The sequence below is a fragment of the Elephas maximus genome, chromosome 2 (assembly GCF_024166365.1).
Source record: "Elephas maximus indicus isolate mEleMax1 chromosome 2, mEleMax1 primary haplotype, whole genome shotgun sequence".
NCBI lineage: Eukaryota > Metazoa > Chordata > Mammalia > Proboscidea > Elephantidae > Elephas > Elephas maximus.
Window position 1 is genome coordinate 175449159 of NC_064820.1, and position 24595 is coordinate 175473753.

General features: G+C 39.5%; 1 protein-coding gene across 5 annotated transcripts in view; it reads right to left on the reverse strand.

Moving 5' to 3' along the window:
* Positions 1-24595, reverse strand: part of EBF1 (EBF transcription factor 1) — a 447546-nt gene that overhangs the window by 38388 nt on the left and 384563 nt on the right. For all 5 annotated transcript variants that reach the window (XM_049874229.1, XM_049874228.1, XM_049874227.1 and 2 more), the window contains exon 11: positions 516-604. In XM_049874229.1, the coding sequence (XP_049730186.1) occupies positions 516-604 (89 nt within the window). The remainder of the gene's footprint in view (positions 1-515; positions 605-24595) is intronic.

The following is a 24595-nucleotide window of genomic DNA, read 5'->3' on the forward strand; positions in this document are numbered from 1 at the left end:
GTCTTCTTATAAATTGGTATGATGCAGTAATGGGAGCCCTGGTGGCACAGTGACTAAGAGCTCAGCTGCTAACCCAAAGGTCGGCAGTGGAATCCATCAGCTGCTCGCTATGAGTTGGCATCAACTCAACAGCAACGGGTTTGGTTTTGTTTAGTGATTAATAAATCAGACTCTGGAGCCAAGCTATACAGGTTTGAAACTCAGTCTAGCAATTTATATGCTGTGTGATGTTTAGCGAATTATTTAACCTCTCTCTGCTTATTTTATTCTCTAAAGTGGTGGTGGTAATAGTACCTACCTTGGGGGCAGGGTTGTTGAGAGGATGAAATGAATGACATATGTAGAAAAAAGTACAACACTGCTTAACGCCTAAGTATTTGCTCCTTTCATTTCTGCTTACCTTATAGTACCAAACAAAGCACAAAAATATGAGTTGTTTATTAATGAATAGAGTTTCTACAATCACTCAAGCCTGAGATTCCAGAGACAATAACCAAAATAGGAAGCATTCTGACCTTTGGCAAACGCTCAGGGTCTCCAGGGTGCCGGGGAATGACCTTCTGTAACCTCTGGAAACCATAATCAATGGTAGGTTCGTTCAGCGCTGCAATGAAAACGTCACACAATTAGGGCATTTTTAGGAAAAATGATTTGCCACAATGATGGTGCAGGAATAACTGAAGACTTCTAAAGTTTAGTTAATACTTTTGAATTAGATCATAAAATGCCCCTATAAATGATCCCTTCACTGAATATTTTCTCCACCTACTTCTGCCATTTACCAAGGTGAGGAGTAACTCGACCCAAAGAACATCAGTAGCAGGTCTTGAACTCAGCTCTTCTGGCCAAATCCTATATTCCCTACGTTACTATAAATATAAAGTAAAATGGAATTTGATGGGAAGTCTTAGGATTCACTTTAATCAGAAGCTGGAGTCAACATGCTCAAGGGCTTGCCAGCCTATCTACACATTGCAAACAGCAGGAAAATTCAAAGTACTTATTTAATTGCAAAATCTCTAGCTGAGCTCATCTGATACGATATTGTAATACCTTCTGTGGCACGGAAACCTGCAAAAGTACGGTGAGGGTAGAGGAACACAGCCGGAGGGGGGTCTTCTAGCATGGAAAGCCTATTCCACCCTTGATAGTCTACAAAGAGCTAGGTGTTGAAAACATCCTTGATGCAAAACCCTCACAACTAAAATGACTGATTCACCAACATCAATGTTACTTCAAGAAAAAGACCAACCTCTGCAGAGTACTAGCTTAGAGAAGCTGCACCTCCAAAAGTATTTCTCAAAAAGACTAAAAAGAGCAAATCTGCAATATTTGGAGACAGTGGCTTTTACTGTGCTTTTATGGACTTCACCCTCTTCAAAGCATCCTTAAGCCCAATAGAAAGTGGACTGTGGTCTATTATTTTCAAATTTCCTCCCTGGACATGAAATGTCTCACCTGAGTGGAAGAGCTGGACGCTCCATCCTCTGTCCTTATTTCTCATATCCTCTAAGTAGTGGGTGGGTTTTTTTTTTTTTTTCATTCTTTTTTAGTGTAACCAATCAGCCACATATTATCTCCCATACTGAATAAAAAGACAGTCTTTGTAATTCTGACATTTACTATACATTAGAAAACAAGTTGCCACCTGCTTTACTTAAAATGCATTTTCCATTAACCTAAATTTTAAAAGTAAGATTCATACTACTACTAACTTTAAAAAACTGTATTAAATTCAAATAGGTCCCAAGGCTAATGGAAGCAATTTGTATACCAACCCAAACTGACTGGCCCACTTTTCAAAATACAGGTATGATAATCTTGTGGTTTTAAAAGGACATTTAAATTGAAAGACTGTGAATTTAGTACATAATTATACCAATAGAACCCTTTAACTTGTCAACTGATAAATCTAAAAGGCTATCAATCATTTCTAAAGAGGAAATAAACCTTAAAATTCCTTGATTGACAGTGCTTACTTTTTATGTAAAAAAAAAAGGAAGAAGAAGAAGAAAAAAAAAGGCTGCATAAAGTGGCCAGAAATCCATTTACAAAAGTACATTGTTTTACATAATAACACCTCCAAAAGACACATAAATCAGCGTAAGTACTTTTTCCTCACTTGCATATTTTAAATTGAACTGAACTTCGAGTAACTTTGTATTAAAAAGATTTTTTCCCCAAATGCAATGCCTATGGAAGTTGTTAATAGAGTAGCATTTTCATTTAAGATAATGTAATCATTTTTGCAAATATGAGATTTAGCCATCCCCTCCAACTCAAAACAGTAAACTTTCAACCTGTCTCTTGTGGAAATTAACTCAAATTACCCCCAGGTGTACTGAATCTCTCTCTCTCTACTAGTATAAGAGTTTAAGCACAATATTTATTATTCCTCCCACTTTATGAATTACTTTCTAAACCCTTGAGAAGAAGAATTCTTTTCAAATTAGACTTGAAGAGAAAAAGCCATAGAACTCTTTATGCAGGGAAGCTGTTACTCATAAAAGCCACGGTATTTAATCACGAAATGGATGAGAGCGATAAGAATGAGCACCCAGCTTTATCATTCCCCCACCCGTAATGCTAATTGCCAACGAAAACATGTAACCATGAATAATGGCTTTCGACAATTAAGTGCATCATTTTTTAATATCTGAAGACATAATTCAGCATCCTGAAAAATCCAATTCTTGGTTTTATTTTTCAGCTTAAGTCACCAGTAGAATCTGGATTGTTGGCCCACCCTTTCAATTGTTTACGTACTAAATTCCTACTGTACTGAGAAATCTGTGGTTGTTAATTGAATGACTGTCAGATGTATTGAGGGGTAGGATGTATTTCTCTTCCTATACCACCAACTTACAGCAGAATCACCGACACTTAATATCGGCAATTAAAGAACAAATTCAAATATCATATGGAACTCATAGCTGGGAAGTCTAAAGAGCCTTCACAGAGAAATCATTCCACTGTTACAAACAGTAATTGAATTAGGCACGTTAAATTCATTATTAAAAGAAAAATAAGCATCTACTCTAGGGGAGCATACTACATGAGAAAGGAAATATTTCAGGTAGTAAGGCAAAGATTTTTAATTTATTTCCCATGCCTTTATGATTTGCTCTATGCTAATGTTTTTAAATATGTTCACATGCCCTCAGTTTAGGTATTGAAAGTTACAATAGAATTGTCCACTGTGGTAGACAAAAGTAACACTAAAGATATACAAGGCAAAGAACTGTCTTATATTCAAAGGAGCCTGATGATTTGTCCGATTGCATTGATGAGAGAAAAAAGTAAGCCAACTTCCCACTATGAGGAGCTGTCTTTTAAAGATTGTGATTTAAAAATTTAAAAAAAAGAAAGTCCAGAACCCCTGAAAACAACTTAAGTGGGGGGGGGATTTAAGTTAATGCCCACCTAAGAACTGGAGTACGATGCAGTCCTCACAAGCAATGCCACGAGAGGAAAACAAACAAAAAAAAAAAAAATGTATTGATATATAATGCATTGCTAGGTGAAAAAAGCAAATTATAGGAGCATAGGTACAATATTTTTGTTTTCTTTAAAAAAAATCCTCACAAGTGGGCCAATAAGTAGCATCTTGATCAATGGAGAAAATATTCAAGTTGTCAAGGATTTCATTTTACATGCCCCAACGCCCAGGGAAGCAGCAGTCAAGAAATGAAATGACACACTGTACTGGGCAAATCTGCTGCAAAAGACCTCTTTAAAGTGTTAAAAAGATGTCACTTTGAGGACTAAGGTACACCTGATCCAAGCCATAGTATTTTCAATCACCTCATATGCATCTGAAAGCTAGACAATGAATAAGGAAGGCCAAAGAAGAATTGACACCTATGAATTATGGTGTTGGTGAAGAATATTGAATATAACATGGGCTGCCAGGAGAACAAACAAATATAACACGGGCTGCTTGGAAGAAGTATAGCCAGAATGCTCCTTAGAAGCGAGGATGGTGAGACATCATCTCACTTACTGTAGACATATCAGGGGGAATCAGTGCCTGGAGAAGGACATCATGCTTGGTAAAGTAGACAGTAAGCAAAAAGAGGGAGACCCTCAATGACATGGATTGACACAGTGGCTGTAACAACAGGCTCAAACATAGCAATGATCATGAGGATGGCACAGGACCAGGTAATGTTTCGTTCTGTTATACACAGGGTCTCAATGAGTCAGAACCGACTCGATAGCACCTAACAACAAAAATGTGTATAATATGACTACATTTTCTTTCTTGATGAACACACATAGAATAAAGAAAATATACCTGTGCATAAATTGCCTAACAGTAGTTATTTCTAAGAAATGGGTCCTAAAGTGTTTTTCTTCCTCCTCTTTATGCTGTACATTCTCCGAATTTTCCACAATGAACATATATTACTTTTATAATCAGAGAAAAAGGTTAAGAGCAAGAGATTGTTGCCGAGATGGAATTTGACCTGCTTGTATAAAGTAATGACATAAGAAACTATGCCTTAAAAGGGGTCTGTATACCCTTTAATAACCTTGCATAGGTTATTAGAGACCATAAGAAAAATAAGTAGTATACTTTTGGCCAGTTGTATAAATATATGACTATTCATAAACTCTCTGAAAATCAACAGAAAGGGTAACGGGGAGGAACCATAAAGAATGGTATATTTATTTCATCGGTGGGGGTAGTTGTACCTCAGGGACATACATCTACTCTGCAAGAATGTAATATAAAGTTAATCGTTACAACAAAGTGACCTCATTGTACTCAAGCACAGAGCTGAGGGGCACCAGTAGAAACGCAACTAATCAAGTTTTTTTCCCCCTAAAACTGGGACAATCCTGAGAATCTGGGAGAACTAAAAAGAAAAGAAAAAAAAAAAAGCCAAACCCACTGCCAGCAAGTCAATTCTGACCCATAGCGGCCCTATAAGACAGGGCAGAACTGCCCCATAAGGTTTCCAAGGCTATAAATCTTTGTGGAAGCAGACTGCCACATCTTTTTCCCTTGGAGCAGTTGGTTGTTGAATTCAAACCACCAGCCTTTCGGTTAGCAGTTGAGTGCTAAACTACCGTCCCACCAGGGCTCCTGAAAATCTGGTAGAGGGGGGAAAAAATCTTAATTGGGCATAATTAACCACAAACAGAGATGCATGAGCCTCTTAGGTTGATAAAAGAAAAACCCATGAAGCTGTGAGCTACAAAACGAAGGGGAAGATGTGGCAGCTCCTATGTCTTTCCTTCTGATCACCTAGTCCCCACCCTCTGAAAAGGGTTCGAGAGGCTCTCACCCCAAAACAGTTAGGGAAGGTAACAGAATAAGGGAGGCTCACATGGTTTAGAAAAATTCATAATCCCAAGGCTCAATTTTTAAATCATTGGAATGAAATGGGACCAATGTACACATTTTAAAAGTTCTTTAAGACATTAAATCATCCATTTATTCAATAACCATTATTAGTGCCTACCATTCGCTCAGAGGACATTTGTGAAAATTAGCTGCTTTATGTCATAAAGCATTTACTTTTAAGGACCACAGGTCCTTAAAAGTAAACTTTCTGCAAGATATGTACAATCCAATCCAAAAGGGCAGATGAAATACTTTGATGGTAGAGTTGGAAGGCAGCTCAGGATCTCATGGCCAGTCTTCCCTCCTGCTCAGGAACCCAGTCTCTTGCCTCCCTAAAAGTCAGGTAGTGGATCTCTGCTCCCGTTTCTGATGAAGTCTTCCCTAGGGTCACACTCCACTACCCGGACACATGGATGTAAGAAGAGATCAGGCTAGTGGGGAGCCACAAACATTTGAATTCAAGATGTCATCCACTGATCTCTTCAAATTTAGAGGTAGATACTTATTTACTAAAAAAAAGTAAGCTTAATAAGACCTTCATAGGGAGCTGTGTACAATATATTAGAGTAAGCTGGAAATTTTCCTATAAACACATGAAAAGCAAAATCAAATGTTCCTAAACAGGAGAGCAAGCTTACAGGGCAGATGCATCAGCTAAGATTTCAGAAGGGTCCTCTCAGCCACAGCTACGATATGATACCGAGGAATGGACCTTGGTCGAAGTCCGTGATATACGCGTGGAGATGGCATTTCAGCTGCATCCAAGCTATTAAGGCAAAATCTGAGAAAGCCCAAAGTTGTGTAAGGTAGAAACAGGTCAGAGGAGGAAAACTCAAATATTTTCCACTAACAGAGAGTGATAGAAAAGTCGTAAGACTGCACCCCGTAAAGGGTGGAAAACTTGAGAGACAGGGAAAACATGGCAGCCCCGTCAAGTTCCGGCTCTCACAGGTTTCACCATACTTTTCAAAAGCAACAGTTAATTCAACGGTTAAAAGAAAAATTAAATTTTTCGTCATTTATCTGGCCTTGTGTTGGGACTGCTTATAAACGGCTTTTAGTCCCTTCCCAATCTCACACTCCCCTAAAGGAAAGCAGGAACTTTCTACAAAGTAACCATTCTCTTTTCAACCTTTCCCATCATGGGCTTCAACAGAGACATGACAGCCCTAATTATACAAAGCTATTGGCTACAATATTCAAATGTTTCTGCACCAGGAAATGTTATACGCAAAGAAAATTGAGAATAATAAGACTAGATTTTATGCCCCAACAGTAATCACAGGATCGCAATATCCAATTCAAAATACCTAGTAATGACCAGACTCTAACCAAAACATGTATGCGGATTTTCGCCTTTTCATGCTTTTAGTCTCTTTTTGTGGGTTTTTTTTTTTTTTTTTTAAGAAATCCACTTCACAAACACATCAAATAAAAAGAATTCTCTTTAGGGGTATTTATTCGCTGATTAAAATCATGTAGTCAAGACGAAGGCATTCTTGCTTCATTATGACAATTGATTTTTCCCTTTTCAGAGTTTCCTTTTAGAGAAATGGTTCCTCCGCCCTCTTTAACTTCTGGAAGACTTATTCCTGGAAACAATGGAAATGAGAGGCTGGAGAGTTGTGCTCCCAAACATCAGGGGAAAAGCGTTTGGGTGCCATTCCAACCTGAGCGCTCAGAGTTCCCCTGCTTTTACAGCTCAGCGACGCACTGCAGAGCTTTAACATATTTCTGGGGTTTTAATTTCCTTTTTTTAATGGTTGTGTGACATGATGTCATTTTGACTGGAAATAAAAAGAAATGCAGATATTAGGAAGAGAATATTTATATTCTATTGCCATTTAATGTCCAAACAAATATCTAGACTCTACGCCAAGTAATAAATAAAACCTCCTAGCAGAGGCAATGATAAAACCAGCACCTGGGTCTCCAGGCTTCCCTGGTGACTACTCTATATTTGAACTAAAGGAGTAACTGCAGAGCATTTCCCTTCCAGGCAGACCATTCTGGGCATAAGAGTTATTACATATGTGTTAGGCAGAGCCTTTTTGTTCTATAATGGCCCCATTTTTTCCCTCACTCACTAAATTAGCAACCAGAGGTAAACAATAAAACAGCAAGTTATCTTCACAAACCTATCTTTAAGACTGACTTTAAAATATATAAACCAAAGAATCAACCAGAAACCTAAACGAGAGCCCGAAATATGGAGAAGGAAGAGAGTTGCTGCATTTCCAGCCATTTGGATATTTCATTACCTGCCTCGGTGTTCACTGCACAAGGGGTATTCTGGGTCACCTCTTCCCTGGGAAGGATATGCACCCTAAGAAACCTAAAACCAAATCTCTAGCAAGTGGAGCCCTGAGAAATGCTTTTACAGCTTGGAGCCCTGCATCAGGAGCCAGTGAGGCTCAGGGAAGCTTCGGGAGGATGCTCATTGAATGGAAGAAAGCTGTCACCCAACCAGAAGGGCATCAGGATGAAGCCAACATGGGCAGCATGTACCAATATAGGAGCCAAAGGAAAATGTCCAAACTGGCTCTGAACATGCCCTGACTTCTTATTTGTAGTCTTCGAAGTCTCTTCAAGACTATTTGTAGTCTTGATATATGGCAACAACTTGGAGATTCAAAAATCACCCAGAGGAAAGCAACATCTCTCTCTACTGAAGTCACAATCAGAGGAGAAAGCTGGCGTGCATTGCTGAGTCCTCTTTATAGAGGGTGGGGCCAGGAACACTGGCAGGAGAGCGTGCAAGGCCAAGACCGAAGAGAGAATGAGCAGCAAAGCCAAGAGGACCAAATGCAGAGGGCTCTCGGAGAAAGAGGGTGAGATGGAAAACCCTGAGGACTGTAGCTGGAATGCAAAGAACTGGTGTATGTTTGGAAATTAATAAGGCTTCAAGAAGCCTGGGAGATCAAGAAGAGGAGGAAGAATTAGGAGTGATTTGCTTTTGTTTTTCAAAATGGAAACAGCTTTACTGTTTTTCTAAGTCTAAAAGTAATTGATTCTTATTACATAAAAAAATACAAAAGAAACACAAAAAGGGGAACAGACCATACATAAGAACTACTTATATTTTAGTATGTATGCTTTCAGGCATTTTTACAATACTATTTTATGTAAACATAGATTATATACATATTTATACCCACTCGTTCTTTTTTAATGGCTGCCGAGTATTACATTATATAGATGGGCCATGATTTACATAACAAACCCCGTATTAAGGAGGATGTGGGGTTTTTCCTCCCAAATTTTCAAGAATCTAACAAGTGCCATAATGAACAACAATCAGGATAAATCTTAGATTAAAGAATATGCACACTTTAATCTTTTGATACCATCCTTTGGAAAGTTTATACCAATTTACGCTTTGGGGGGTTACTTTTAAAGGCGTTTGCAAAAAAAAAACTAATTTTTAATATTTCACATCTTGAACTCAATTATTCTGTAAGTTATAAGAGCCCTGTGAAGGGTTTTAATAGATTAATGATCACAGTGACCACCTGTCATTTTAAACAAACCCCGAGGTTATATAAGATCCTTTCTCTAGTACTATCAAAATGCTTTATAGAAATGATCTAATCCATTTCTACATATCAAAGGTTATTCTCCCAATTCACAGGTGGGAAACTGAGGCACAGACACAGCTGGCAGCATATCTAAGGCCACACACCAGAATCACAATTAAAACCGAAGCCTCATTTGTTTTTTGGGGTATTTTTTTGCAATGCTTTCCTTACTCTTCCAAAATGACTATTTTACTTTAACGTCGATGAATCATAATTTGCAGCATATTGACAAGTTCTTCCATCAAATCAAATAAACTTTTACTACTATTTCACTAAATATCTAGGAAACAGAAATCAGTGCTAAGAGGAATCTTGGTGCTCAGACTCTTGACTTCATACAGGTGAATGAGCCATCCAGACGATTGCCTGATTACTTAAAGCTCACCATGTTAACAAATATACACCTTTTGGGGAGGCTACCCTGATATTTTAAAATTGCCCCACAAAATCATGGAGAAACTACTTTCTGTCCCACCCAGCTCTCCGTATAGATTTGAGCTGGGCCCTCACCTCAAAGGTCGATTCCTCCTTTAGGAAAAAGGGACCCAGTATGCTATTGAGGTGCATAAATCAAGTTATTTCATGCCACAACTGGTTGGTATTTTCTAGGAGGGTTTAGGTGAGAAGTAGGTGGCAGAAATGGAACATTTTCCTGAATGTTTCCTGAACATTGCTGCCCTGGAGTTATGTTGTGTTGTTAGGTGCTGTCGAGTTGGTTCTGACTCATAGAGATCCTACATACAGAAGAACGAAACACTGCCGGGGACTGTGCCATCCTCATAATCTTTGCTATGCTTGAGCCTATCGCTGCAGCCACTGTGTCAATTCACCTCTTTAAGTGTCTTCCTCTCTTTCATTGACCCTCTATTTTACCAAGCACGATGTCCCTCTCCAGGAACAGGTCCTTCCTGATAACATGTCCAAGGTACATGAGACAAAGTCTCACCATCCTTGCGTCTAAGTAGCATTCCGGCTGTAATTCTTCCAAACAGATTTGTTTGTTCTTCTGGCAGTCCGTTTTCAAATTCTTCACCAACACCATAATCCAAATACGTTGATTCAGCTTCGGTCTTCTTTATTCATTACCCAGCTTTCACATGCATATGAGGCAACTGAAAATACCATGGTTTGTGTCAGGTGCCTCCAAGTGACATCTTTGCTTTTTAAAACTTTAAAAAGGTCTTTTGCAGCAGATTTGCCCAATGCAATACACAGTTCGATTTCTTGACTGCTGCTTCCATGGGCGTTGATTGTGGATCCAAGGAAAATGAGATCCTTGACAAGTTCAATGTTTTCTCTGTTTATCATGATGTTGCTTATTGGACCAGTTGTGAGGATTGTTGTTTTCTTTATGTTGAGGTATAATTCATACTGAAGGCTGTAGTCTTTGATCTTCATCAGTACGTGCTTCAAGTCCTCTTCACTTCCAGCAAAGCAAGGTTGTGTCATCTGCATATTGCAAATTGTTGATCAGTCTTCCTCCAATCCTGATGTTGTGTTATTCCTCTTCATATAGTCCAGTTTCTCAGACTATTTGCTCAGCATACAGATTGAATAAGTATGGTGAAAGGATACAACGCCGATGCACACCTTTCCTGATTTTAACCACGCGGTATCCTCTTGTGTTTGAACAACTGCCTCTTGATCTATGTACAGGTTCCTCATGATCACCATTAACTGTTCTGGAATTCCCATTTGTTACAATGTTACCCATAATGTGTTATGATGCACAAAGTCAAATGTCTTTGCATAGTCAATAAAACACAGGTAAACATTCCTCTGGTATTGTCTAACTTCAGCCAAGATTCATCTGACATCAGCAACAATATCCCTGGTTCCACTTCCTCTTCTGAATCCAGCTTGAATTTCTGGCAATTCCCTGTTCATGTAATGCTGCAACCACTTCTTAATTATCTTCAGCAAAATTTTACTTGTGTGTAACAGAGTTATACTCTGTGTAAAATGGGAAACAGGTGAACTTATAGTAATCAGGAAGAACAGTGATGCTCAATTTAATAAAGCTGATGAGGAAGGCTGCCCCTGATATTGTGTATCACCTACTCTGAACAGCTTGGCCTTGTAGGAGCCTTATTTTAGATTTCCAGATTTGACGCCAGTTTAAAACTAGTATTACAACCCTGAAGCAAACAGAAGCTTGAAGATCTTCACAACTTTTTTTTTTTTGCTTTTCAATCTCTTTCATCTTAGATTTTTCTTTATTTGGCTCATTTATGATTAGGTCTCAGAGCAAGATTTGCTCATTTGAACAAGAAGGAGGATGTTGACTGTGTAATGGATGATGGCGTTTAAGTATTGAAGACCAACACACTCTGTCTTTCTTTCCTAACGTCTAAGGAGAAATCCATAATTCTCTTCCCCACTGGCATATCTTCTGATATAACAAGAGTAATATTACTTCTATAATTGTTGTTCAGATTTCTTTCCAAAGAGTTTTGACAATAACGGTTATCAAGGGGGGGAAAATCACCCAGCCTGTCTGATAAACATGTTTTCCTACGCTCCCACCCCAGCGAGTGCTGTGACACCGTACTTTTATCATCCAGTGTGTGTTCAGAATGAGCTTAGAACAGCAATTGCCGGGAATAGGCAGGCGATAAACCGCATTGATTTAACACATCTTGTTTTCAATCATGCTTGGATTTTCTGAGCACGCATTTTTCCTGTACTCTGGCTTGTAGCTTTTATCTGACGAGCTGATCCCTTTTCACTACAAAATGAAAAGGTCGCACAATAAGACACGGTTTACTGGAACTTGAACACGCACCAGGGGAAGTATTTTAGATAAATACTGTCAGACAGAGTGAAGCTGGATTTCAACAACACAATTGCTAAACAGCAATACTTATTACTCACCTAGAACAAGCTGACCAGCAACTTAGGACTCTCAGCAGGGGACAGCACGGAGTCGGTCTCCAAAGCTAAGAAACCCTTCTCTGAGCCTCGCATTAACCAAGCAGAGAGTTCTGGGCCCAGGTCCGATTTGCGATTGCTAATATCATGGTTTTATGAGACAACTCTAAAAACTACTCCCACTGTTCGCAGAATTGTTTCCCCTACACCAGTGGACAGGCTGCAGAAGAGCTGGATAACGAAGTTACAGTAGCGCTCAGCAAAGAGTCACTGGGGGAAAAAAATGCCCCAAGAAAAGTGGAATCAAAGTGACTCCGGAGTACTCATTAATTCCACTAATAAGACAGGAAAGTACCTATGACTGGGAGATATTAGAGGATTAAGTGATTATTTGGTAACATTTTAATGGAGCCAGAAAGAGCAAAAATTTATGCTATCTATATAGAGCCCTACAATGGCCTTGCAGATATGCACAGAAGTTTTTATCATCCTAAATTTCAGACTAAATGGCATCCTGAATAAAATAAAGTGAACCTTCATGAGTATTGACCCAACCTAAATGATTATTCTTACTGATCATCATTACTCCAGATATCTCAGAAAATCTCCTCTACCTGAACATTAGGGTCCAGAATCCCTCCCTTTTAACCTTAATCAACCAACCCATTGTCATTGAGTCGACTTCCGACTCATATCGAGCCTGTAGGACAGAGTAGAACTGTCCCATAGGGTTTCCAAGGCTGTAATTCTTTATGGGAGCTGACTGCAGAGCAGGTGCTGGGTTAAAACCATTGACCTTTCAGTTGGCAGTTGAGTGCTCAGCCACCACACCATCAGGGGTCCTTTTAGCCTTAACACCCACTCTGAGTACAGTTTTATTCATTGTCTACTCCAGAGGTCTCAAGCGTTCTCAGTTCATGGTACCTTGGATGTCTCAACAATCTTTTCACAGCACCCCTAAGCCAAAAGAAATGCCCAACAATTCTATATATTTACTACTTAGGTCCAAACAACTTTATGGTGCAAATAGTTAAGTACTTAGCTGCTAACCAAAAGGTTGAATGTTTTATTCTACCCCGAGGTACCTTGGAAGAAAGGCTTGGCAATCTACTTCTGTAAAAGCAGCCACTGAAAACCCTATGGAGCACAGTTCTACTATGACAGACATGGGATCGCCATGAGTCTGAGTTAACTTGATGGCAACTGTAATTTAGTAGCCATTTGAAAAAGCTATTCAAATAAATTGAAAAAAATACATAATATTTTTAGTTCATTCTAAAGTAATCACAATTAGTGACTTATGGTATACATGCCTGTTGGACACTGCACAACTTCTCAAATCTTGGAATCAGATTGCATATTGCCATCCTCATTTTCTATTCTACATTCTTTTTCATACGGTGTATCCTTTGTATCAGCAAGCCCGTTGCTGTCGAATCAATTCTGACTCATAGCGACCTATATAGCACAGTAACTGCCAAAAATTCAGATTTGCAAAGATACAGCATGCTCAAAAGGAATGCATCGTGATCTAATGTTGAACTGCCAACTACCTAAAGCTGGTAGTTCATGTGGTATGTCCCTTAAGTTTAAAATGTACCAAGGAGCTCTGGTGATGCAGTGGTTAAGTTCTTGGCTGCTAACCAAGGATGTCAGCAGTTCAAACCCACAAGCTGCTCCGTGGAAGAAAGATGTGGTAGTCTGCTTCCATAAAGATTACAGCCTTGGAAACCCTATGGGGGAGGTCTACTCTGTCCAATAGGGTTGCTATGAGCTGCAATCAACTAGATGGCAACAGGTTTGGTTTCTGTTGTTTTAAATATACCACAACACTCCATGAGTTTGCTGGGGCTCCTTCATGCATAAGTTTGAAAAATATGCATCTACTCAGAACCCATAGAACAAATTAAAAGCTAAGGGCTAAAAGGATCTGTTGCATTCATTCTTGTGTGTCTTTTCTAAAAGCAATAGTGATGATAATGATGACAGCAATAGCAGCAGCAGTTAACACTTCCTAAGGACTCGCTATGTGCCAAGCACTATTCCAACCACTTGACATGCATTAACCTATTGAACCTTCACAATGACCTATAAAATAGGAACTATTATTATTGCCATTATCTAGAGAAGGAAACTGAGGCTTGGAAGGGTTAAGTATCTTTAGTTCACATAGCTAATGAATGAAAGATCTGGGATACACACCCAGGCAGTCTGCTTTCAGGGCCTTGATCTTAATCACTTGGCTCAGACAGTCACGTCGGCACAACCAACAGGCCTCCAGACCAAGTCTCTAGTAACCTAGGCCCCCATGACTTTTCTAATGCTTTTTTTGTTCCCCATCCACCCTTCTATCTAAATTTTGTTCTACTCCTTTTCTTCGTCTCAACATATGTTCCATGAAAACCTTTGTCACCTATTCCAGACCCCTTTTGACTTCCATTTCTCTAACAACACACTCTTCTTCTCTTTGTTCCAACCCTTTTGGAGTAAGACACGGCTAGACTTGCATCCAAACTACATCACTGACAAACTATGTGCCTTTTGGAAAAGTCACTTACATTCTTTCAGACTTCCTTATGTGTAAAGTGAATATTTGATATGATACCATTTTGAATGTGCTTAGCACATAATAAATACTCAACGGGTAGCTTTCATTACTATTAATAGAATAGCTGCCATGTGCTAGAAATAGGGGCAGATGTGGGGAATATAGGATTAATTAGACATAGTCATATATTGCCCAATCTCAAGGAACTCCAAAATCTAGAGGGGCAGAAAGACACAATCGGAATTCTAAAACAATGCAATAAACACGACAAATGAGGATCCAGCAATAAATGAAAACATGAGGTACGCTTCCCTTGTCCTTAGAGTTCGGCCCTTCCTCCCTCATCTACATTAATTTGAAAATACAATTCAAAGAATTTCCCTGCCTCTGATTTTCAAATATTACCCCACAATATAGCTCTGTCTAGAGTACAACAGGACTGCTTTAAAACCATATAAGCTCTGTGACCAAAAGGGAACAAAAATGGGTAAAAGATGCCTAATTAATATGAGATCTTCTCCCAGACTTGGCATGTTTTACATTGCGTAATTAATTAAATAACATTGTGCACTTGCTAAATGCAAGATCCTGTGCTTAAGATGAAAAGAAAGAAAAGTACAACACAAGTCCCGTTGCCTGCGTGTTAGTCTTCTGTCTCCAGTGGAGATGATTCGGTTTGAAAAACTCTTCTGGGCACCATGTCTGGCCTTCAGGAGTACATAAACCAGTGTGGAAATAGGCCTGTAATCTGCTCCCCACAAAAGATACAGAACCAGTGGCATTACCAGTGTGCTAACAGTGCACTGCTCAGGGGAAGGAACAACTAATTCTCTGTAATGGAGTCAGGGAAACATTTACCAAACAGGCCATATTTGAGCTGGACCTGGAGGATAAATAGGATTTTCTACTGAAAAGGGTGGGAAAAGCCTTCCAGGCGAAAGGAACAGCATGGGCAAAGGCACACACATCTAAAGGGCATGGTATGCTCAAAGAAGAATGGATGTTCCAGTTTGGGGAGAGCACAGCTAATATGCAGGGAGTAGGGTGCTGACAGTCCACTACCGTGAGAAAGAGTATTGGTCTTGAGTGCCCTGCAATGAATTTTATCTTGTAAGCAGCAAGGGGCTATTTAAGGTGTTCCAAATCATAGAAGTGACACAATCAGATATATTTCAAAGGGATAACCATGAGAATCAAATGAAAGATGGATTTTAAAGACAGCATTACTGCGATAACCCAAATAGAAATTGAAAGACCAATTAAAGATGGGGTGGTCATAGAGAAAAAAGGTAGATTTCGGACAGATTTTAGAATAGAATTTACATGACTTTGGTAACATATTGTAAGCGAGGGTTTAGGAATAATGAGGGACAACTCTGACATTTCTAATTTATCTGACTAGGTAGATAGAGTACCCATTTAGTAAGATAAAGAGTGCAAGAAGAAGGCTCTACATGGAAGAAGAAATCATGAGTTCAATTTCAGACATGTTGAAATTTTAGGTGCCAATAGGACATTCAGGTAAAAATTTTTCAGCAGACAGTTGGAAATTAAAGACTTAACACTCAGGGAAAATATCAAGGATGGAAATAATGCTGTGGGTAACCTTGGTGGAACAAGTGGTTAAAGTGATTGACTGCTAACAGAAAGGTTGGAGGCTCGAATCCACCCAGAGGCACCTCAGAAAAAAGACTTGGCAATCTACTTCCAAAAAATCAGCCACTGAAAACCTTATGGAGCACAGTTCTACTCTGACACTCCTGGGGTCACCATGAATCAGAATTGACTCCATGACAAATGGTAACGTCAATGTATAGGTAACAGTGGATACCACTGATGTGAAAGGAGGACTAAGGAGAGACAGCACTAGGGGGAACACTAACAGTTAAGAAATTATTAGAGAAATATTCAGAGATAAAGAAGACAAAAACTTGTCAAAAAAAGTAGAAAGAATGCCAGGAGATAATAATGTCACTGAAATCAAACGAGGAGCTTAAAATATAAGGGATAGTTAGCACCATGCAGTGTACCTGAGTAACCAAGCAGGAGAGGTCTGAGAAGTAGGCAATTTTAAGATCATTAGTGTACATGGCAAGCACAACTTTAGAAGACTTGTGAATACCTTAACCCAGAGGCTCTGGTTTTCTTTTTAATCATTCACTATCCCTTAATGCAAAGTTCTGAACACAAGTAAGTCTGGTTGGCAAGCTTGTTTGCCCAAGTGTAGCTTAGTTTATCAAAACAGGCATACAAGAGAGCAGAAGACACTCCACCCCACTTTGGAATCACCTCAGTCCTAATGAAATATAGAGAACTCCAAGTTCTCTGAGACACAAGCCATGATGCCAAGTTCACCTTTAGATTTGATCTACTCCTGTTAGTATAGTTGGAGGAATGAGGATGAGGGAGGGGCTTTTCCACGGCTCTGGGTTTTTTTCTGCTCCCAACCCTGATGCCTGTTTTTTAAGTAGATGGAACCAAAGCGGCCACTCGAGGCACCACAATGAGATTCTACTGCTTCTGTTCCAACCCACCCCAGATTTGGACCTCTGACCCATGGAGGAATGGCTCTCTTTGACAGAAAAGCATTGACAAGACACAATGTATATGTAACCAGAATTTAATCTTCCTCTTTGCATGTTGGTGGGCTTTAGATTGGTCCCCGATGTCCTACAATCAATAGATGTTTAGTTAAGCAATTCACTTGTTTTGGAGGAACAGTGATTGTGTGGGCAACGGGTATGTGGCCACTTCCGTAATAACCCCATGTCTCCTGACAGAGTGAACATTACAATCTCACATTTGTTGCTATTAGCTCATGAGATGCTGGAAACCAATTTTGCAAAGCAAGTAATAAAGCACCACATAAAAAATAATGGTGTAATTATTTCTTGGTCAGGTTAAACCTACCGTGAGGCTAAAAACCAAAGGGAACACCAAGCATCAGACGTAGGTTTGCTGTAAATTTGACACTGGTTCTGACCTTCAGTAAGGAAAAGATCTGAACACCCCCACCTAAGCCATGTACACAGAAGACTATTTGTGTTGTATACCTTTACAGAATCTCTGTTTAAAAGCACTTTAATGAATTTATCCCATTAATGCCTAAGTCAACTCTCAACAGCTAGAAAGAATAAACCAGTCACTAAATGAGTGACCAGACGTTCGCAGATTCCGGTTTATATTTAGGCTCAAAGACAGGGGGGTCTAGAAACTGCATCTGAGATCAATAACCAAATGTGGAGAAACAGAAGAAAGCTGAGGATCTAACTGAAAAATAGACAACACTGTCCAGGAGGAAGTAAAAGAAATACTGTTGCTATTCATCTGTGAGCAAACAGTAACCTACTAAAGCAAGCTGGAGAAACAAACCAGCCTCCCTCTCAGGCTGCGATTCTTTTACTTCTCATCTGTACCCATCTATCTATCTAATCTAGCTAGCTATCTATCTATCTAATCTAATCCAACTATCATCCATCTATCATCCATCTATCATCCATCTATCATCCATCCATCCATCCATCCATCCATCCATCCATCCATCCATCCATCCATCCATCCATCCATCCATCCATCCATCCATCCACCCATCCATCCATCCACCCATCCATCTACAGTTAAATTCTAAATGACACCAATTTGCATGGAGATACAAGTACTCTTCTAACCCACTGATGGTGGGTTAGAAATGTGTACGAGCTTTCTGGAAGGCAAATGGCTATCTCTGATAGATAGGATGAAAGGCTGAGCTTAGAGGCTGAATCTTCATTAGGTTCAAAAGCAGCCTGGGGGCCAGACAAACCTCTTCTAATACTTCCATATACTTTTTTTTAAGTGAGCAAATGCCCACACCAGTCACACAAATTTTGTCAGTGTTCAGAAATGCCACCTTGTTTTGCAAGAAAACATTGTTCCTGCTCTGACTCGTCTGGACCTCTTCTCCCTTCTAAATGAATTAGAGACTGAAATTCTCCAAACTGACTCTTCTATTTCTCTCTAACTAAAAAAAAAGAAAAAAACTTTTTTTTTTTTCTAACTAGACAAGTTCAATGGACCTGCTTAAAATGAGTAATAAATGGGAACGACGAAAAAGAAGTAACTGTCCTCCCATACTCTCTCTCTATACTCTGCTGTCCCTATTGAAGGCTGGTGAAATTGGAGGAAATGAAAATACATATTTAACTCCTTCTGTGGAATTCACTTTGCATGAAGCCACTGTGTCAGATATTGTTGCTGGGTTTTTAGAGGGCTGGGACAGATCTGCAGGGGCAGAGATCAGGCTTGATAAACTGCTGACCTATTCCCAAATGGAAACTTTTTATGATTATACTGGGACAATAGGTACTGTGACCCTTTAAGAACAAAATCTGACATACAGGATTGCATTTTTCAAAAGCTACCAAAACAACATTCAGGTAGGAATACACTCCTCTAAATCTACCTGCTAACTCTAGAATGAACAATTAGATCTTGATGTGGTCAGGTAGAGGGGCAAAAGCTCATCCATTCAATCAACTTCAGAACTTTGTTGCTGCAAAGAACCTTCCTTTTACAGCAAATGCAACTAAGCTTAAAAAAAAAAAAGGCTTAATTGAGCTGTACAAGATCAGCTAGTTAACAGTAGAATCAGAACTAAAATTCAAATGTTGGAGCTCAATCCGCTCCAGGTCAGCTGAATCATTCTTCCATGTAAACTTGATTTAAAATAAAAAGGATCATCTACAGAAAAGTGGTACTGGGCATTTTACCTTTTTTAACTTATGTGTTTACTTCAACACCCTGAGAGGTACGTATTCCTATTTTGCAGATAAGAAAATAGAGGTTCTTACTTAGTATAAGGGTGAGGAATTGGTAGGAAATGAAAAGAAGGGTGAATGAATCGCACCTATGGACAAACTTACGACCAAACTTGCCCTTCAGGCAGTATCTTCATATACAAAATTCATCTTCTATAATTAAAGGCTATTTCAAAGCCAAATGGCTCTGTCATTTTGCAAAAGGAACAGCAACTGCAAGGAAAACCAATGAAGGCTCCAGGGATCCCTACAGTATCATGGAATATGTCTGCAAGATGTCCATTTTTTACCCATTGCCAAGCTCTCCTTCAAAGTCTATTTGGCAAAAACCCTGGGATTTAAAACAACATGTTCTTAAGACAAACCATAGACTAGGAGAAAATATTTGCAAAACACACATCCACTAAAGAACATGTATCCAAAATAAAAAAAAAAGAAACTCTTAAAAGTCAACAATAAAAAAACAAATAACCCAATTTAAAAATGAGCAAAGGATCTGAACAGACACCTCACCAAAGAAGATATATAGATGGCAGACAAGCATATGAAAAGATGCTCAACATCCTATGTCATTAGGGAATTGCCAATTAAAACAACAAGGAGATGCCACTACACACCTACTAGAACGGCCAGCATTCAAAACACTGAGAACACCAATTGCCTGCAAGGATGTATAGCAATAGGAGCCCTTGTTCATTACTGGTGGGAATGCAAAATGGTACAGCCACTTTGGAAGATAATCTACCAGTTTCTTGCAAAGCTAGACGTAGGCCTACCATACCATCCAGCAATCGCACTCCTATTTAGCCAGATGAGTTGAAAAATTATGTTCATATAAAAACCTGTATATGAATGTTTTTGGAAACTCTGGTGGCGTAGTGGTTAAGTGCTATGGCTGCTAACCCACAGGTCAGCAGTTCGAATCCACCAGGCGCCCCTTGGAAACTCTATGGGGCAGTTTTACTCTGTCCTATAGGGTCGCTATGAGTCAGAATCGACTCAACAGCACGGGGTTTGGTTTTGGTATATGAATGTTTATAGCAGTTTTATTCACAATTGCCAAAATTGGAAGCACCCAAGATGTCCTTCCATATGTGAATGGATAAGCATGCTATGGGACATCCATTGTTGTCAGTTGCCATTGAGTTGATTCTGACTCATGGTGACTCCAAGTGTGCAGGGTAGGACTGCTTCATGGAATTTTCAAGGCTATGACCTTTTGGAAGCAGGTTGCCAGGCCGTACTTCCAAGAAGCCTCTAGGTAGATTTGAACCACTAACCTTTCAGTTAGTAGTCTAGCTCTTTCCTATTTGCACTACCCAGGGATTCTTGGTACATCCATACAATAGAGTTATTATTCAGCAACAAAGAGAAATGAGCTATCAAACTACATAAAGACATGGAAGAAGCTTAAATTCATATTGCTTTAGTGAAAGAAAGCAGTCTGAAAAAACTACATGTTATATGATTCCAACTAAATGGCATTCTGGAAAAGGTAAAACTATAGTGACAGTGAAAAGATCAGTGGTTGCCAAAGATTCAGGGAGGGATAAATAAAGACTAGGTGGAACATTGGGCATTTTCAGGGCAGTGAAACCATCCTGAATAATACTGCAATGGTGAATACCGGACATTATGCATTTGTCAAAACTCACGAAACTGCACAACACAAAGAGTAAAACGTAATGTAAGTTATAAGTTTAGTTAATGCATCAACGTTGTTGTTAGGTGCTATCCAGTCGGTTCTGACTTATAGCGACGCTATGCACAACAGAAACACTGCCGCGTCCTGTGCCATCCTCACAATTGTTGCTCTGCTTGAACCCATTGTGGCAGCCACTGTGTCAATCCATCTCCTTGAGGGCCTTCCTCTTTTATGCTGACCCTCTACTTTACCAAGCATGATGTCCCTCTCCAGGGACTGATCCCTCCTGACAACATGTCCAAAGTATGTGAGACAGAGTCTCACCACCCTTGCTTCTAAGGAGCATTCTGGTTGTACTTCTTCCAAGACAGATTTGTTCCTTCTTTTGGCAGTCCATGATATATTCAATATTCTTCGCCAGCATAATTCAAAAGCGTCAATCCTTCTTTGGTCTTCCTTATTCATCGTCCAGCTTTCACATGCATATGAGGCGACTGAAAACACCACGGCTTGGGTCAGGTGCACCTTAGTCCTCAAGGTGACACCCTTGCTTTTCAACACTTTAAAGAGATCTTTTGCAGCCAATTTGCCCAATGTATCAATATTGGTTCACAAATTATAACAAATGTACCACACTAATCCAAGATGTTAATAGTAGAAAAGATCGTGTGTTTGGGGGAGAGGGAATATATAAGAACTCTCTGTATTTTTCTGCACAATTTTTCTATAAACCTAAACTGTTTTAAAAAAATATATATACTAAGAAAAAAAAGTGCTTAGACTTTACTTAGAATTCTTGTAACAGAAATGAGAGAAGAATAGTAGCTTAGAGTAACTGATGCACAATTTATTAAAAATTTATTTTAAAAAATTTATTAAAAAATTTTATTACACACCATTAATTCTTAGATATCCCTATAAAGTCTGTGCTGGTATCTTCGCCGTTTTTACAGATAAGGGAGACCCTGAGGACCAGAGAAAGGGTGACTCTTGCCCATGTTTCACAGCTTTCAGAGCAGAGCTGGGATTCAAACTTAGGCCGTTGGTCTCCAGCACCCAAGAAATGATAAAGGCTGCCTTGAACGAAAATATCTGGCCACAACTTGAAAATGTGAATATATATAAACATAAATATGCAATATAAAGACTTAAATCAAGTAAGACATGAGCTTAGAAGAGAAACTTTCCAAAACAGATCGCACTTAAGCACAAAACCATTTTCTTTAATGTGTACGGTGGTGACGTCATCCATAAAAAAAAAAAAAAAGATGAGAAATGACACACACTTCTCCATTATCACCTTCCAGCTTGTTGAATCTCACCTGGCAAGTTTTGCTTAATCAAGTAACAAGCGCGGAATTCTGATATGCTTTCTTCATTAACTGCTCATACCCCAGAAATGAGAAAAAAGCCTCTCTTCCTGGGGAGTCTTTTTAACTGAAAAACTAACCTTAATTGAATGCGCACATCAGTTAAGTATCTTCAGATTCACAAACCGTTAATGCCCCATTTCCACAAAGCATCTTCTCTTCTCTCCGGCTTATCTTAAAGGCTGGCACTCTCTGGGCTGTGCTTAGAGGAATGTGAAATTCAGCAAGAATGTGGAGGGGACAGGAGAGAGAAGAAGGGAGCATATTAAGCCATCGTCTTCACAACCAAACGAGCGTTCTGGGGCTGAGCAGCAAGCACAGAAAATAATGCTGCCCTTGCGAAATTGACATCCTCCCATCACCGCTCTGAGTCAATTGCAAAGGGAATCACAAATAATATCATTCTGCCCACTGAATACCAGTTATGCAGGCTTCAAATGTGCCTACAGAGGGAAGATGAGGCTTGCAAATAGAGCCTCGTGGACGTAAAAAGATGGTAAATGATGAAAGGAGGGGGAAAGAAAAAATAATTGCACGTATCTCTCCTAGAATATTTGGTTGTTTAGAAGTTCCGCTTTTCTTTCTTTCTCCAGAGCAGGAAGATCTAAGCAGGGGCTTGAGGTGTGCTAAGTTTTAAAAAGCAAAGATGTCACTTTGATGACTATGGTACGCCTGACCCAAGCCATGGTCTTTTTTATGGCTTCATATGTATGTCAAAGTTGGACAATGCAAAAGAAAGAATCGATGCATTCGAATCATGGTGTTGGCAAAGAATGTTGAATGTAACATGGAATGTCAGAACAATGAATAAATCAGTCTTAAAAGAAATACTACCAGAATGCTCCTTATAAGTGAGAATGGCAAGACTTCGAGTCACATCATCAGAAAGACCCGTTGCTAGAAAAGGACATCCTGTTTGGTAGAGGGTCAGTAAAAATGAAGGAAACCCTCGATGAGATGGATTAACACGATAGCCACAACAACGGACGCAAGCATTCCAATGATTATGAAGATGGCACTGGTCGTACACTCTACATCACATCGCCATGTGTCAGAGCCAGCTCTGTGGCAACTAACAACATGTCCCAAACCACCACTCATCTGTGAGTTTGTCACACTGTGGTGCCTGTATGTTGCTATAGTGCTAGAGGCTATGCCATCGGTATTTCAAATACCAGCAGGGTGACCCATGGTGGACAGGCTTCAGCGAAGCATCCAGACTAAGATAGACTAGGCAGAAAGGCCTGGAGATCTACTTCTGAAAATTAGCCAATGAAAACCCTCTGGATCACAACAGAATCTTGTCCAATAGAGTGCTGGAAGATGAACCCCTATGTTGGAAGACACTCAAAATAAACAGTGGCCACAACAATGGACTTGTTCATGCCAACAATCGTGAATTGGTACAAGACCTGGCAACGTTTAATTTTGTTGTTCATGAGGTCGCCATGGATTGGAGCCAATTTGTTAGTAACTAACAACAACAATGTCCCCAAAAGACTTGTCAGGTTGCTCTCCAAAGCATACCAAGTCCTTGGGGAAGACACCATAGGTTAACTGCCATCTACACCAGGGGCAGCAAACTTTTTGAGGCAGAATTAGGCCAGATATACCTCTTACTGAGCATGTAGCCTATTAAAGTCAGAAGTATGAGAGATTATATCTCTGATGATGAAGACATTGTTTAGCATTAGTTTGTAAAAGGCAAATGCATGTTTAAGTTCTTATTGCATGTGGAACTATTTCAGCCCTATTGAAATTAAAAAAAAAAAACATAAAACATATTGAAAACCATCAGGAAGATCCATTTTTCAAAATATGCAATGCCATCTCTTTAGACATCCTGCTTTTGTTTTTGAAATAAACTCAGAATCTGACAGTCTTCCTCTTAGCCAAGATTCTAAAACCAACTATGACTATAATATCATAAACATAGACCAAGATTCCTGTCTTGCTCTAGCCCTGACCTTGGGAGTCTTATGTTGAAGACACGAAATCAGGTCATTTGAATCCCAGGCCAACCACTCAACAGAGAATTCCATACTTGGTAGGAAACAGTGTGAAACTGGGGATCCAGTTTACCTGCTAGTAATGCCATTAGTTTGTGACATAAGCCAATAAGCTTCCATAGAGTTTAGGATTTGGAGAAAACAAATGACAGTATCACACGGGGAGATAAACACACACTGAATAAAGGCAGATATGAGTTTCCTTTATGTGGCAGGAATATATCTTCTTGGCTGTGAGATTTAGAATATCAGCAAGGTAAGATTTAGAATATCAGCAAGGGAAGGCCAACCCTCTGAGCTCCATTGGCCTGCCAGAATAGTTAGGGGTCTGGGCAAGGTAAACTAGCTCTCCCACATCTGTGCTAAACTAGAGGTGCCACAGAAAGCCCAAATCTGAGAATTACATTGTGTTTCTTCATAATGAC